General features: G+C 43.2%; 1 protein-coding gene across 1 annotated transcript in view; it reads right to left on the bottom strand.

Moving 5' to 3' along the window:
- The window catches only part of LAPTM4B (lysosomal protein transmembrane 4 beta), an 82,740-nt gene extending 73,770 nt beyond the window's left edge, over positions 1 to 8,970 (bottom strand). Inside the window, exon 1 of the mRNA XM_066578374.1 lies at positions 8,690 to 8,970. Within this exon, the coding sequence (XP_066434471.1) occupies positions 8,690 to 8,788 (99 nt within the window). The 5' untranslated portion in view covers positions 8,789 to 8,970. The remainder of the gene's footprint in view (positions 1 to 8,689) is intronic.
- Positions 8,971 to 17,299: the final 8,329 nt, after the last annotated feature.

The raw sequence follows: 17,299 nt of genomic DNA, 5'->3' as shown, positions 1-17,299 counted from the left end.
CACAGCTGTGCTACAGATTCAGCTTTTTCTGCTTCGTTTGGGCATATAGCCAGTACACAATCAGAATAACCAGCAGGAAGTGTCCTTCCTAGCTGGACTAAATAGAACCAGAATCTGATTGACAGGTTGGGCTATCAATTATTCCAGCCAGTCCAATAACAAAACCAGACTCATAAAGAAAATGACTGGTTGGCTGAGCTATCAATCATTCTAGCCAGCCTAGCAGATAAAAAGCAGGAAGGGTGCTTAACCCTCACCTGCCCAGGCACAGTGAAACATACATGAGCCAATAGGTGTAACCCAAATCCAGACATCATGGTGCAAGTGATACGGTAATAGTTGCTTTCTTTTTCTTTTAAATATATTTGTAAACTTTTTTGTAACTTTTTTAATATCTGTGTTCGCCATAATGTCCTATAAAACCCTTTGGGGACAGTCACAATGTCATTTTTTGTTTTATTTCACAGTAACTGGGACATCCATAGGAAAACATCCCCCTATAGTGACATTAGTTACTGTGAGAGCTGGTCTGGGGTCTGCTAAGCTCTGCCATGCTGGGGGTCACTGGCGATCATCTGATCGCTGGGTTCCATATTGGAAAAGCCACTGCTGCATCCAGTATTCTCTATATAGTACTCATTGAGTGCTATGTAGCCTGTAAAAGAGAAGGCAGAAGCAGTTAAAAACAGCTTCTGTCTTCTCCTTCAAGTCCTTGGCCATCACTACCAGCCGAGAACCTGACCTGCTCCTGCTAAATTACAGGAGCGTAAATTCCACGCCATATTTTTACTATGGTGCGGGATTAAAGGGGCTGCCCAAAGCTGGAAAAACATGTCTGATTTCTTCCAAACACAACGCCACCGTGGTCCATGGGTTCTGCCTGGTATTGCAGAGCAGCTCCTATGGACAAGCATGACCCTGAATTTGAAATACAGCAGCCATGTTTTTCTAACTTTGGACAACCCCTTTAAAAACAAAGTGCCATATATTCACGGCTCTTGAAGCACCCTGACTTTAAATAACACAAACCCCTTGGCTGTCAGGAGATTTGATGGCGCAATTGATGGCGGCGCAGTTGTTAAATGAGAAAATGAAAATCTTTTTTAAAGTATCTTGTTATACAGATCCATGAGTGCCTAGTGGCAACTATGGACCATTCAAAAAATAATATATTAACTTGTTAGGTAAGATGAGTGTAATTTCCCTATACGATGTATGATCCATCATGGCAGTTACCAACAACAACAGCCAATAAAATCGCAGGATTTGGATTCAAACTGAGAAGGAAATCGGCAGTTGGTGCCAGTCATCGATCGCTCTTTATAGAGATAAGACCGACTCCGCATTTTCCTCATCAAAGGGATTTAGGAACCTTCTATTTTCAACTGAGACCGGCTGAACATCAGAGGTCGGAAGATTCACCACCAACTATCGGGCAAGAGAGGTAAAATACCAAAATGTGATAAATGGAATTACTGCTTTATGTGATCCTAGATAGGGAGAGTTGTCAATCCACATTAGTGGGAAACCAAAACTGATCAATGGGTTTAACCAGAATATGAAAAGACTTGGATGACGAGTGCATATGGATAGATTTAGACGTTTTCGAATAATTATGGAGATTTTTGACTGACTGAATAGATTTGAATATATTTGGGTGATTCTGAATAAATATGGGGATATTTCAGTGTTTATGAACAAATATGGCGTCGTGTTAATCAATTCACTAATATATTTAAAGGAACAATGTTTGTTTTCCCTATTATTTCTTGTTTTTAATTTAGAACAGAGACATGAGCTCCAGGTAATATATGAAGTTTATTCTAGTGGATCAGTTACTATATCAGTTACATGCAGACCTGCCACATAATCCGCGCATGGTAAAATCGGTGCAGCTGGAATCCATGCAGTCATTCTGCCAAATGAATGAGATCTTACATAATAATAATAATTTGTATTTCTTAAAAAGTATTCTCCACGTTTTTGTGAATTTGAATCTCTATATGCTGATACTTTGTAACATGCAACCCCCTGGGTACTACTACAGCACTCAAGAACAGAAGTGGGGGTCTGCGTCATGGCCATAATTGCCAAGGTGGTAGCATTCACAGTAGTGTGACTCTTGTCCACAAGGGCATTGTATTGTGTAGCTCATTTCCACCCAACTGAATAGAGGTGAGTTCCAATACTATAAACAGCCATGGACAAGGGTCTTGCTTCTGGTTAAAAAATAGCCCTTTTTCTAATTCTGGACAACCCCAAAGGGCTTTTTTCCCTGCTAACACCAGAAAACTACTGGAATACAAATTATATATATTGTGTCTTCAACTGGGTAAATGATGATCACCTTCCCGAAATTGGCTGACTGCTTCCCTTTCATTGCCCTGTACAAGCGGAAAATGCTATCCAGCATCGGATGTGATAGGAGCTTTACTGACAACTGACCAGAGCTCAACTACATGCAATCTTCTTGATGGTCTGACAATTTTTCTAGTCCAAATGGGATAAAAATGGCTGGATGAAAGCTAATTGAAAGTAGCAATTATGCTGCAATGTGTATAAGTCATAGGAAATAGTAATAGTGGAGTGATACTTAAAAGGTCTTGTACGCATAAGTTATAGCCTGCCATAACCTGGTACCCAAAGAAATCTATGGCTTCCTGCTATACAAATATTTTTCTGCCATATTCCGTATGACGCACCATATAGTGGTACACAGAGTGCCTACGGCTCTGTAGTGCGGGGTGTCAAAGACTTCAAGTGCCTCATACCTAAGTAGCATAGGAACCTGACAACAAAAAGGGATCTATAAGGAATGGTCAAACAGGTAAAATGTTTAAAGGGGTTGTCCAGATGCAAACTATTGTTAGCCTATCCTTAGGATAGGTCATCAATAGAAGATCGGTTGGGGGACTGCCACCTGGTACCCCTGATGATCAGCTGTTCCCTGGGTTGATGTACTCATGCACTGATTTGATTTCTGTGGGAAGAAGACATCTCAGTTCCCATTGCTATGGTCAGGCTTGGTATTACAGGCAAAGTTCCCATTCATTTTAATGTCTGTAATACCAAGTCTGGCCACTGCAATAAGAATGGAGCCGTCTGCTTATCCCTGCTGATCTTCTATTGATGGCCTATCCTAAGGATAGGCCATCATTAGTTTACATTTGGACAACCTGTTCAATAATCCAAAGAAGATGTGCATTTAGCACTCGGAATGAGAAAACTTTAAATCTGTATTTCACAAAGGACACATAGCAGAAAGGTTAAAATCCAAAAATCTCTTAGGCGTTTTCGAGTTAAGTGTAGCTCTTAATCATAGCATGTAATTATATTTGCTTCAAGCCTATAGAAGTGCAGATTCTCATCATCTTTGTCATTTAAGTAAAAACTTTCTGCACTCAGTATCCTTGTGACAAATCTGTCTGGGACTGAAAATGTAACAGGGTCAAGTGTAATGTCATACCGTGTAGCCAAAGGCAACGCGTAAACAATGGTAGTAATTCTAGATGCTGAATACCTGATCCAGTAATGATACCAAGTCCTCAAAAAGTAGTAACACTGATCCAGTTTCACCAAAGGATTGTTGTAGGGTAAAGTTCTTGTTCTTTGAAAATTTTATATTAATTGTTATATAATTTCTATATTTGGGATTAGTGATAAAAAGAGAATTTAAGCCTACAATAAAACCCACAATAAGTAGTTGTCTTCTCTTCACTGGGAAAGCTGGATGTAAACTAACATGGGGACCCCAGTAATTAGATCCCACAGTTGTTGTTGACTGTTGCAACTTGCCGACCACAATTAGGAAGCAGAGCCGGGGGGGGTGGGGGGGTGATGTCATGATGGCAATCCCGGCCCACGTGACGGCGCCAGCGGCGCATGTGCTCTCTCTCTTGGCACTGGGCACCGATGAGTGCCTTCTTCCTGTGACTGGAGAAGTTCCTTGAGATATCATCAGTCAAAAATTTCTCAATGGGTTCAGTGTACAGTATGCCCTTCTTCACAACCTTGCTGCAACATCTTCTGTGGTGTATGAACTGATTGGCCAACAGGGAGGTGTGTCCCCTAGCTGGCCAATCAGCCATAATAGAAGTGTATTTATTCCGGCCCACTTCTACATGGGCGCTGGTTATTGTCCTTCCTGAGGTGTTTGGTGAGGCAACGGACTCCTGTCAGCTAAGTACCTGTGGTTATATATTCGTGTGGGGCTTATTCATTTCTACCAAATATTGTATTGTCTACTTAGCTCTTTCCATCTGCATTAAACATCTTCCTTATCCGCTCTCTAGGGACATACTAGGCTCCGTAGATTCCTGACCTGGAGCCAGCCCTATAGGAGCAATCGTTCAGCTTCTAGGCAGGGTCTGCCACACCAAAGTTGCTTACGGATACTGTTCCCATCCCCTGTTGTGTTCTTTGCCTTTTAATGATATGACATATGCTTACATTTGTCCATTGTGGACAGTAAATTATGTCCTGGTCTAACGTCTTGGTAACATCCGTGAAGGGTGTCGTACTTGCACCCTGCATGAACGTAACCTTGGCCAGCTTGTCCAGATGTTCAGATCTTTAAATGGCAAAACTATCTAGTTAAACTGCAAATCTAAGGACAATCAATTAGTGGCCTCTTAGAATTAACTCTCTTCTCCTGTAGCTGAAGAGATTCTATGTGGTGTCATATTGCCCCTGCTGCGACTAGTCCTCAGTCAGCAGTATAGCTCAAGGACTTTCAGTGGTCATAATCATAAGCAGATCTCAAAGCACAAGGGGTCAGCGCCTCAGAAGTCATTGCGATCAATGGTCAACAATGCTCAAGCTACAAACCTCCCCAATAAATGTAGCCTGGTAATCATTAAAGAGAAGGTGAGTCCATGTGACTGTCCATCAATTAGCAATCTGCGGAGTGGAGGGGTCAAGCTGAACACTTTCCACCAGAGCCCTCTTTTGCACCATTTGTCTTTTACAGCTTCTACATATCACTGTATATAGAAACTGCATGCTAAGTTTCAGTAGTAGATCCATCAATGAGGCTGGACTGATGATTTAGTTTTCAACCTTTATCTCTCCTCTCCTGCACGTTACATCATTACAAACACTAAGGTGCAAGTCCAGCACGGTGACGGATCTTCTGTTGAGACTGAAGGCCCTTTTATATGCAAAGATAATCTTACAAATGACTGAAAGATTGAAATGTTTAGCGATCTATTTGCATAAAGTGTTAATGGCCATTAACACTTTATCATCTTCATTTGCATGTAAAAGGACCTACAGGAGTTGTTTGCAGAGTTGTTTAAACACACACCCAGCTGTGTAAACAGCTGCCACGCATTCCATTGTTCTCTCCTGGCTAGTATAAACATGCTGCAGGGAAAACATCCTGCAGTCTATTGAAAGATAAATGTATTTGCTTTATCTTTCTGTGGCTGAATGATGAATTTTAAGTTAACCTTAAAATCATTGTTCAAACGAAAAGTGCACAATGCCTTGTACTGGTTATCGCTCATTTTCAGTTGTTTGAACAAATTTTGAGTGATAAGCGTTGCGTGTAAAAGGGCCTTTAGACTGCAGTAACTATTTACAGGAATATGTAGAAGACAAACAGTGCTGTCAGTGGATTTCCAATTTTCCCCCTACTTCTAGGAGGGGGATCCCTACCTCACCTCAGTGCAAAGCTTTCAATTAAACCTTACTGCAAAAATAATTGTCAACCCAAGATACATGCACTTAAAGGGAAAAAAAATTGCCCCCCAAAAGGTGTCCATGGCCTTCATGGCAACAATTTCTACGAAATTCTGTACAGGTGATAATGTATGTGACAAAAGGTTGGTTCATATAACCTCAGCTTTAGTTAGTATTTGTATGACCTTTTCTTTATGGAAGCCTTCTCTTTTTTGACTCATTGATGGTCATTAGCCCTGGCCTAACAACAGAAGTCTCAGCATTCAGTCCATGGAAACCCATCGCTGATGACATTGTGTTGTGGTCCAATAAAAATCTTTCCATGCATTACATCAGAGGGGACAAAGCTTATACAGCTTGTCTCAACTAAAGCAGATAAAGATTAGAGTCAGCAAACAACAATGCGGGCGATGTAAACCTTTAGAAATACAATTACAAGCAGCAATTTCACTGAAGGATTTGTGAATACTTTCTACCGCAAACCATTCGAAAACATATAGGCAATCTTAATACCAAAAACTAACATTTTTGCTATTAAAATTTCTGATACCCATTTTTATTGCCATGTATACTGTATTTAGGGTTTTCTTTTTTTTAATGTACAAACGCCCACTGCAGTTTTTGACTGCAGTGGGCGTTTGTACATAAACCCCAAAGTACATAAACCGTTTGTACATAAACCCCAAAGTACATCCAGCATGAACTTTCCTTTTATATTTCCCACTCTTTTTGAATCCACTCATTGCTTTAATCACAGGGGGAAAATCCCCCTCTCTCGACTATTTTTGCTTGTTTGAACAACTTTTTGAACAATTGTTCCATGTAAAAAGGCCTTGAAATAGCACTGGGATTGGTTGAACCATGGGGGTGATGTTAGATATTCAGCTTATTGACCGACCAGGTGTCAAAAGTTAGGACTGAAAAGAGCGACATGACAGGTGGTCCTCCAAGTGAACAGGAAGGAGGAGCTTTAGTCCTTTAGTTGCTGTCTTCTGTCAAGTTTAGTCATCTCTCAGTTTCTAGGAAAGCTGGGAGACATTATGGTTGCCATTACTGCTCTTCAAGGAGCATCACCCAACTTTTCCATCCTCCTAGCAAATCTGCCCTGTCATAACCCAAAATTAGGCAATAGTGGGGGAAAGTTGGGTCAGCCAAGTTGAGATGCTGATCCGTTTGGGTGTAACAGAAACAGATATAACTTAGAGAGACTTGAATAAAAGGCTTACTCATTTTCTAGAGATGGGCAATAACAGAAATTATATATCCTATTTTTTTAGTTTAACTTTCAAAAGGGCTGTCTGAGGCTTTTACCATTGATAACCTCATGTTAGGCCATCAGTAGTTGATCGGTAAGGGTTCGACGCTCAGGGAGCTGTGTGATCCTGCGCCACTGTAACATGGGCAGTACTATCTGCTTCCAGTGCTGTTCACACTGACAGCAGCCCGGGGATCAGCTGATCAGTGGGGATGCCAAGCGGCAGACCCCCACCAATCAACTGTTGATGACAGAAGCTGCCGATAAGTTATTGAGAGTAAAGTTGCAGACAACCCCTTTTATTCTTCGCTTGATATAATTATTGCCTGTATCAGGTCTGTAACAGAGCTTCCCACATACCATCTACTGGTGTCTCCTTATGTGTTCGGAAGGCCACTGAGGCCCATGTGCAACTGCTTACTCTGCACCCCCTGTATCTACACCCCTGGCCTGTAGAATTAATTGAGGCTTACTCAATTCTAGTAACCGCAACTTCAGAATAAAGTCTGCAAAATCAACATGAGTTACAGGCGGATTTCACTCATCCTTCATTGAAAGGGGTGAAAAAGCCACAAACAATTTATATGTCGCAGATTTTAAACAGGTTTTCCAGTACTAAACTATTGATGACCTATCCTCAAGATAGATTATCCATAATTGATCAGTGGGGATCTGCCACTCGGGATTCCTGTTAGTCAGGCATCGAAAGTGATAGTGGTGCTCCAGTGAGAGCCACTGTTGCATCAGTCCATACCAGGCACAGCATCATACAGTGCATAGTGGCTATGCCTGGTATTGCAGCTTGATCCCATTAACTTGAACGGGACTGAGCTTCTCTCAAGCCATCTTGGCGAGGAATGTTATATACCTGAGAAGAGGCCACATTCCCTCCCCCCAACTTGAGCGCTGCAACCTCTTCAATTAGCTGATTGGTAAGAATACCAAGCGGCGTACCTCCGCCAATCAGCTATTGATGAACTGTCCTGAGGGTAGGTCATCAATAGTTTAGTCTTGGAAAACCCACAGGTCTATTTGTTAAAATCTCATCCACTTTACTGATTTTGTAAAACACTGCAAAATTTTCAGATGCAAACCCATTACAGAACCAATGCATGTGACAGCAACTACTATGGTTGTCTTTGCAGAACCCCTAACCAAGAACCCCGATGAAGAAATACTATGAAGCATGTAGATCATATCATTAGGCCTTTAATAACACAATAGAAGAGACAACTTATAAGGTATATTGTACCGTCAATTCCAATGATTTGTACTGAAGGGAAATACAAAGCAACCTAAGCTTCCATAGAAAAACTATGATTACTGACACCCTAGAATAAAGTGTAGCATGCAATACTAGCAATGGTCTACATCTCCTAAGAAATCTACAGTATCCTTTGCTTTGAACCTCTCTTTATATTCCACATTAGTAACCATCACTATTAAGTTACTAGGCAGACTTAAAACAAGATACAATCCACCTTAAATCTGCAGACGAAGCCTGAGATTACAGTCGTATATGCTGTAATATGCAATAGAAAAGTCAACGCACTATCAAATAAAATGACATGGCTATATAAAGAAGTGCACAATATTAATGATGCTACAGAGTCATCCTAGACTGGGTTGTCAGGAGCGGGGGAGTTGAGGAAGATACATGGAAATTTTGTCTCGTCACAGTACAGGTATTTCCAAAATCTTCCTCCAGTACACGATGAGAGTCAGGGGATAGGAAAATGAGACGCTGCTTACCAGGTTCCATACGCCAAGGATAATTGTTCCGGTGCGGACATGGCAACACAAGCAACAGCTGTTCGAGTAAAATCGAGCCCATGGTGAATGCATCTTCATGTCTCGGGCTTTTTATAAGATGTACTCAAAGCCAGGAAGTGTCTTCAATATTGCAGAGCAAAGCCTAGAGCTATTTCTTGCTGGGTAGCAGAGATCCAGGCTGCTTCAATGCATGGGAATGATCAGCAAAGCTTCAGCACCACAGACAAGGATAACACAGACAGCATCACTAGTCACAACTGCAGGCTTTTCCCATCCAGACTGCCACTAGAGTCTATAAAAAGAGCTTAGCAAATCATAGCGTTCCCCCGAAGGCTGTGTGCTAGTGCCCCCTCGTGGGGAGGAGGCTGTATGATCTGATCACGCTGATGATCCGATAGAACTGTTTACTAAAATCAAATAGAATTAAGTAAAATGTGTTAGGCCCAGCAGTGCGAGGAAGCGCAGGCTTGACTAATGGAGGATTGAAGGTTAGGGCCAAGCTACGTCATAAGCCACCAAACTGGAACTGGATGCTTTAAAAATAAGTCCACAGTGCGGTCAGGCAGTGAGGAAAGCAAGTAGGATATTCGGCTGCATAACTAGAGGTATAACCAGTAGGAAAAGAGGGGTTTGGGATCTGGCTGTATAGAGCTTTGGTGAGACCGCATCTGGAATACTACTGTGTTCTGTTCTGAAGCCCACGTCTACGGAAAGACATTGATAAGATAGAAGAAGTTCAGAGATGGCTACAAAAATAGTGGAAGGTCTCAATGACAAAACGTATCAGAAACGATTTAAAGAACTTAATCTGCATAGTCTGGAGAAGAGAAGGGAGAGTGGGACATGATGGAAATCTTTATATACACTCTGTCATTAAAAATCCAGCCCCTAGAAAAAGTTGTTTTTTTGTTGCAAAACTCGGCATGCAGTTACATCTGAGGCAGATATGCAGATGGTTAGAGTTGTGGCATGACTGGATAAGCGGTCTTCTCACCTGAGACCCTTAAAGTGGTTCCCGCCTTGTGTGTAGTGACCTCTTCTTCCGCTTGTGGACCACTAGATGCCTCTATGACGCAGACAAGAGATTTCACTAAGTGAACAGTTTGAGAGTTGCGCATTATTGGAGAATCTGGATAGTCGTATTGACGAATTGCTTGCTACCTGCTCCGTTTTCACTGGACTGTGTAGGTGTTTGAACCAGTGAATAAATGAGGACACACAAGGTGACCGGGCTCAAGATACCCTCGACAGACCACCAGTAGAGATTGTCCAACAAGTCCGAGCAGCTCCAACTGTTTCGTTGTCCGCCTCCAGAGACAGGTGGTGCCATCGTTACAGGCCCCTGTGTCTGTCAGAACTATTTCCAGGTGCTTTGTTGAGGGAAATTTGGTGTCACGGAACCCATTACATGTACTGTCTTTGACACCCATGCACCATCGCCTCTGTTTGCTGTGGTGTTATGAATGATGAAACTGGACGTTATGGAGTGGAATTGGGTTGTCAGCAGTAACTAATCCAGGTTTCATTTGGCAACTGACCCAGGGGGGAGTGCTTTATTCCTGCCTTTGCTGTGGAGGAGCACACTGCCCCCTGCTGGTGTGATGATCTGGGGGGATCTGGGAGGCCATTGCATACAACAGTCGGTCACCCCTAGTAGTGGTATGAGGGACAATGCCCGCTCAGCGATACATTCAGGACATCCTGCAGTCACATGTGTTCCTCTCATGGTGGCTTCCAGGAGGCATTTTCCAGCAGAATAATGCTCGGACGCACACACAAGGAGGTCCCAGCAATGCCTCCACAACATTACCACACTTCGATGGCTGCCCGGTCGCCAGATTTATCATCAAAAGTACATGTATGGAACCATCTGGGATGCCAACTTTGACAGCCTACGAGTTTACACGATCTAGAGGTTCAGTTACAGAAATGTGGAGCGATATGCTACAGGATAGCATAATCTGTATGCCTCCATACCCGCCCATATCACATCTTGTATCCAGGATAGAGGTGGTACAAGAGGGTACTAGAACCTGCATGCCCGTATCACATCTTGTAAGCAAGATAGAGATAGTACAACAGGGTACTAGAGCCTGCATGCTCCCCATAACACATCTTGTATCCAAGCTAGAGGCGACACAATAGGGTACTAGAGCCTCCATGCCCATTTGTATCACAACTTCTATTAAAGCTAGAGGCAATACAACAAGGTACTAGAGCCTCCATGCCCATCTGTATCACATCTTTTATCCAAGATAGAGGCAGCACAACAGAGTACTAGAGTCTCCATGCCTTCCGATATTACATCTTGTATCCAAGCTAGAGGCAGCACAACAGAGTACTAGAGTCTCCATGCCTTCCGATATTACATCTTGTATAAAAGCTAAAGGCAGTACAACAGAGTACTAGAGTCTCCATGCCCATCTGTATCACATCTTGTATCCAAGCTAGAGGCGGTACAACAGGGTACTAGAGCCTCCATGCCCATCTGTATCACATCTTGTATCCAAGCTAGAGGCGGTACAACAGGGTACTAGAGCCTCCATGCCCATCTGTATCACATCTTGTATCCAAGCTAGAGGCAGTAAAACAGGGTACTAGAGCCTCCATGCCCGCCGATATTGCATCTTGTATCCAAGCTAGAGGCAGTACAACAGGGTACTAGAGACTCCATGCCCACCTGTATCACATCTTGTATCCAAGCTAGAGTCGGTACAACAGGGTACTAGAGACTCCATACCCGCCCGTATCACATCTTGTATCAAAGCTAGAGGCAATACAACAGAGTACTAGAACCGCCCTTAGGGGGCCTTCACACCGGCAAGAAAATTGTGCGATTTTCTCGTGATGCGAGAGTGAGTGAAAACGCATGATTATAAAACCAATGATTTTCAATGATTTCATTCTCATTTGTGATGTTTTCACTCAAGCCATGTTGTGATAAAATAAAAATTTCCAATATCGCCCATTGCTTTCAATGGGGCCAGCGGCAGCAGCGCCAGCCCTATTGAAAGCAATTGGAGAAGTCTTTGATCTCTGCCACAGCTGTGACGGCTGCGGCAGTGAATTCCTTTAGCCCCGCAGGGATCTGAAGCTGTTTTCACATGGAAACGCCTTGCATCCAGGGGTTTCACATGGATTGCGAGGGCGATATCGGGCTGTGATTCACAACCTGATATCTCCTTACCAGTGTGAAGCCGGCCTTAGAGGGGTCAGTTTTCCACATTAAATTCTTCTTTTGCTCTGATATTGTAATCACTTATAACAATGCTACAATCGCACAGAGGAAGTTTCATTCGATTCTCCTTTTAGGTGCTTGATTTTTTTTTTTTGCCAATGAGTGTATGTTACCGGAGGACAGCAGGGAGAGGGAGGTCTGCCCTCCTCCCACAACATGATGGGAGCCTTTATATATGTTAATAAGGTTCAGGAGGGAAGTTATTCTAGAACAAGGGGGCACAATCTGAGATTTGTTGGGTGAGATCAGCAACGATGTCAGAAAATAGTGTAAAGGCCCATTTACACGAGCAGACAATCGCTCCAAGATCGCTCAAACGACAGTTTGAGGTACAGCTTTGAGCAATTATTTTGCATAAAAAATAATTGATATTTAAGTAGCTACTCAGCTACTTAAATACCAATTATGTATGCAAATGAAGCCTTTGCTGAACGCAGGCAAATAGCCTGAAGCTCTTATCTGCGCTCAGATCCTTTGTTCTCTATGGGGAAACAATGCTATCAGCACTCCCTTGTGGAGAGCGACTGATAAAAGTTAGAGATGATTTTTAGGTGAGCTTGATTTTAACGATCAGCAAAAAGTGCCCGAAATGCGGGTGCTCCGCGCCCATTTACACGCACCAATTATTGCTAAAACGATTGCCGATTAGCGAATTTTTAGCAATAATCGTCCAGTGTAAATGGGCCTTTACTGAAAGAGTAGAAGATGTTTGGATCAAACTTCCAGCAGCCGTGGTTGGAAATTCAGCACTAAGTGAATGTAAGCGTGCCTGGGATAAGCATCAATCTATTCTAGGAGAAGAATAAAAAGCAATTTTGGTGCGGATATCACCGGCTCAGTTTAGGTGAAACCCATACTGGAAAACCACAGCATAAATTGACATGCTGCAGATTTTAAATCCACATCAGATTTTTCTGCAGCATGTGGATGAGATTTCTAAATGCGGCTGTTGGTCAGTCCACAGTCTAAAGGTCCATTTAGACACAACGATTATCGCTCAAAATTCGCTCAAAAGCCATCTTTTGAGTGAAAATCGTTGCATGTAAATGTGCCATCTTTCACTCTTCTGCCAAACAATGAATTTCAGTTCGGCATGGAATCCATCCTTCCGCAGAACAGCTGATAAGAAGGACCGCACGCTGTGCTCTGCCCAGGAGCACTGATTACATTGTCTCAGCTGTCAGCCCCGTGACAGAACAAAGGGAATTTATTCAGAGAACAGCGGGTGCTCTGTTCCCTGAATACAGCTCCTGGCAGCTCACACACTACTAATTGGTACTAATAGGCATTAGTACCAAGTAGTAGTTCATGCAAAATGATCGCTCAAAAGCCATCTTTTGAGTGATCATCTTTGTGGTGTAAATGGACCTTAATGTAAACTTCTGGTGTTGGTCAGTGCACAGTCTAGCATGAATGCTGGTCGTGGTTAGCCCAAAGTTTGGCGTGATTGAGTGTGCTTGGAGAGGAATTTAGCATGGTTAGAGACTGGTATAAGAAAAAAAAATTGTGTGAGAAGCTACATTTGCCTTCTGGTGATCCCCCCTCTTTCCATTCATTAAAAGTTGGGAGGTATGATATATTATCAGCTTCAGGCCTTGTTCAGAGGAGCGTTGGTTTCGTGCTGCTAAGCAGCGAGAAAACAGTGCTGCTATAGTGCTGAAAAGATCACATGAACGGGCTACTTCAAGCTATGTGAAATAGCCTATACACACGATCCGAGGTGCGTGCCGAGTGCTTTCAAGGCTCCCATAGGACAGTTACTGATGATGATTAGAGGCTCCTGTCACACAAAGAAGATAACAGTTCATCCTCCTGACTATATACTTATGGTCTTTAGCTTATTTAGCATAGTAGACAATGATAAACAGGTTGTCTTCCCAGCAGGCAGAGATAGTAGTGGCTCGAGCTGTTCTTCGTGTGATGCATCATTGGATTGTTAGCACAACATAGAGGAAGCAGAAAGAAATCTCAGCATCAAGATAGTGCCTGATAAGTATAAGATAGGAGGCTGCACTGCATGGAAAAGACAGCAATGTACATAGGAGACCTCTAGAATGTGACAGGCAATCAGGTGAGGGGTGCAGTGATAGGAAAGTGTATTTTTACTGCATTAGCCCTTTTGAAAGGACTATGCCATCAATTTTTTTAATTAAAACCAGATAGTATAACATTTTCTATTTTTCTAATCTGTTTTTATTTTCTGACTGTAGAATTTTTATTCTGCTGTCTATACATGACTATGGAGGCGGACATGTTTCCTAAGCTACATTTAAAGGGGTTGTCTCGCGAAAGCAAGTGGGGTTATACACTTCTGTATGGCCATATTAATGTACTTTGTAATATACATCGTGCATTAAATATGAGCCATACAGAAGTTATTCACTTACCTGCTCCGTTGCTAGCGTCCCCGTCTCCATGGCTCCGTCTAATTTCGCTGGCTTCTTGCTTTTTTAGACGCGCTTGCGCTGTGCGGTCTTCTGCCTGGTGAATGGGGCCGCTCGTGCCGGAGAGCTGCTCACCGCATCGTCATCGTAGCTCTGCCCCGTCACGTGTGCCAATTCCAGCCAATCAGGAGGCTGGAATCGGCAATGGAACGCAAGGAAGGAGAAGAAAATCCACGGTGCACCATGGGAGAAGACCCGCGGTCCACCGTGGGAGAAGACCAGCGGCGCCATCTTTAAAAGAAGAATAGAAGAAGCTGCAGAACGCTGATGCAGGTAAGTGCAATGTGCTTTTTAAAAACTAACCTATGCTTTCTTTTTAACAGGGCAGAATGCGAGGGTAAGTGAAAAAAATTTTTTTTCGCTTTCGCCGCGAGACAACCCCTTTAACAGCATTCAGAGATATGTTTTTCAGCAGCTTCATGGGCCATTCAAACAATGGACAGGAGGGGACCTAGTGACCTGTATGTGAGACTGTTCTAGATATGCTCTGTGACCTGTAAATAGTCACAGCTTATTCATATTGTGAATCGTGGATCCTGTGTTATCTACATACAGGTGTTACCTATCAGTGTAATCCTGCCTGTGATGTTAGTGAGATCACCACTGCTGTTAGGTGCACTGTTCAGATACAGTCTTTTGCTTCTGTGTCTGGCAAATATGGGTGTTGTCCCATTCTCTCTGTTCCCTGAGCTTATATTCACTCTCTTCCAGCACCCCTAGGGTTAATAGCTTCAGGCCTCTTGTTCAGCTGATGCACCTTTTCCAATCACTGCCCTATATAGCTGCTCTGGGCCTTTCAGACCGTGCTGCAGTGTTAATGAAAGTTTGTTCCCTTCTCTTCACGTCCAGCCACTGATTCGACAGTGTCCTTGCTACCTTGCATTCTGCTTGTGTTCTGTGTTCTTCGTTCGTGTACTCTGTGGTCTGTTATTCCCATTGTCAGCTTCTCTGTTTATCCTTGTCTGCTTGTTCCTCCTTTGTTTCTGTACTCCCAGGTGGTGTTCTATCTTTGTCTCATAGTTGTTCTGGTCTGCCAGGGTAAGTCAGCGCCTAAAGGAAGACCGTGGGGTCGTCCTTATCGGGGCGAGTGCTCCACTTATAGGCAAGGGTCTCCCTCTCCTGGTTATCAGTTCAGGGCAAGATACCTTCCCTAGTTTTCATCCATATACGGGACTGTTCATCTGGGATCTTACCTACCACGCTGGGGTTGGCTGTCAGCCGTGCTGGATCAGATCCTCACCTACCCGGCAGGTTGACACAGTGGTTCGACATCCACAGCTCTTACAGCTGCAATGATTTCTCTTCAGATCAGGAAGTGACAGACTGGTATTGGGCTCTGTGCAGGATTTTATGATTTTAAAAAATATTTATAGATTGTGAATGAAAATAATAATAAAAAAAAGTTCTTATGGGTATCACAAAAACGTGATTTAGATAACAGGTCATTTTCTGATGACACATTCCCTTTAAACAATGAGATGAATGACTAATATTGAATTATAGGAAGTGTATATTTGGCATCACTGTTTTTGCAGGGTGTACGACCAACATCTCTACGGCTCTGATTTACTGCTATATACTTGTCTATGGTCTTACTATTGAAACTTTATCCAGAGTTGTCAGAGCTGTCCTGTCCACTTCCCCTCTGCAGTAATTACAGCAGGGCTGTCCACCTTCCTTCTATATCAGAAACAGCAAGAATTCGCCTATCCTGCCGCCAAGTTAATGCACACGGCTGGCATGAAGACACTATTTGCTGGCTGCGATCAGGAGTTCCTGTTGCCGTGCTTTCTATCAGAAGAAATGCGGTCATTGACACCCTGACTCCATGCATGCAGCATCGGGGAAGAGGGGGGGAGGGGGGGGGGAAGCACTTGGCTGGCAATACATGAAGGGCAGGGAGGAAAACCTGGTTGCCAAGGATGATTTTCCTAGTCATCATGGTGACCTGGTTTTGTCCAGCCCTGACCTACAATGCCAGTCTGTATATTGTGATCTTGTCTATAAACAACGCCGTAATCCAATAATATACTGTGGCTGATTTTAAACTGTCTGGAGATTAAGGGAGTAATCTGCTTTAGTGTTGTCCTGGTTTCTTGGCAGTCCATCGTAAATTACCATTGTGTGCCTGTATGTATATGCAGTAACCTATATATGTACCAGGTATATACTAAGAGTGTGTGTTTGTATATATCAGGTACACCGCAGATTGCATCCAATTAGGCCTTCACAATGGGTGCAGCATATTTTAGAACAGCTTCATATCTGTTGCCTCCTGCAAATTATAAAGGGGTCCGGGAACTGCTGTGCCAATAAAGCAAGATTTGAGCCACATTTGGAGTGAAAACCAGGCGGATAAAACAATGAGAGACCCATTTACTAAGATCCGCGTTTCAGACGCCGGTTTTGGTGCAATGCCCGCTGGAGTAAGATGCAACAGTCAGTATTAGGCAGATGCCTTAGGAGATTTGGCTCATCGCTAGCAGTCCGAGCACCAGAAAGTAAAATCTACAGGAGTTATGAACCGGCATAAATTGGCACTATAATTTAGGCCAGGTTCTGGCAGTGGGCTGCCCTGTCCATTTTATTTGAAAGCGACAAAGGCAGCAGAGAAAGTTGCAAATTTTCGCACAAGCAGCGGCTGCATAAAAATTAGATTTGCTTACCCCCAATTGTGGTGCACAACCCTTCTTGAATTCCTCCTCATGCCTCCAAAGTGGAGTTGCACATGCTATCCATACACCTTGGGACAGTGTTACTACTGTTTCCCTGAAAGTAAGACACTGTCTTATATTCATTTTTGCCCAAAAGGAGGCACTAGGCGGGGGGGTTATACTCACTTGGCTCGCGGCAGCTAGGTCCCTTGCACTGGTCTCTGGCGCTGCAGCAGGCTTCCGTGTCCTCTGT

The sequence above is a fragment of the Eleutherodactylus coqui genome, chromosome 9, assembly GCF_035609145.1.
Source record: "Eleutherodactylus coqui strain aEleCoq1 chromosome 9, aEleCoq1.hap1, whole genome shotgun sequence".
NCBI classification, from domain to species: Eukaryota; Metazoa; Chordata; class Amphibia; order Anura; family Eleutherodactylidae; genus Eleutherodactylus; species Eleutherodactylus coqui.
The sequence above is the reverse complement of the archived record's forward strand: the minus strand, read 5'-3'. Positions and strand labels throughout refer to the sequence as shown.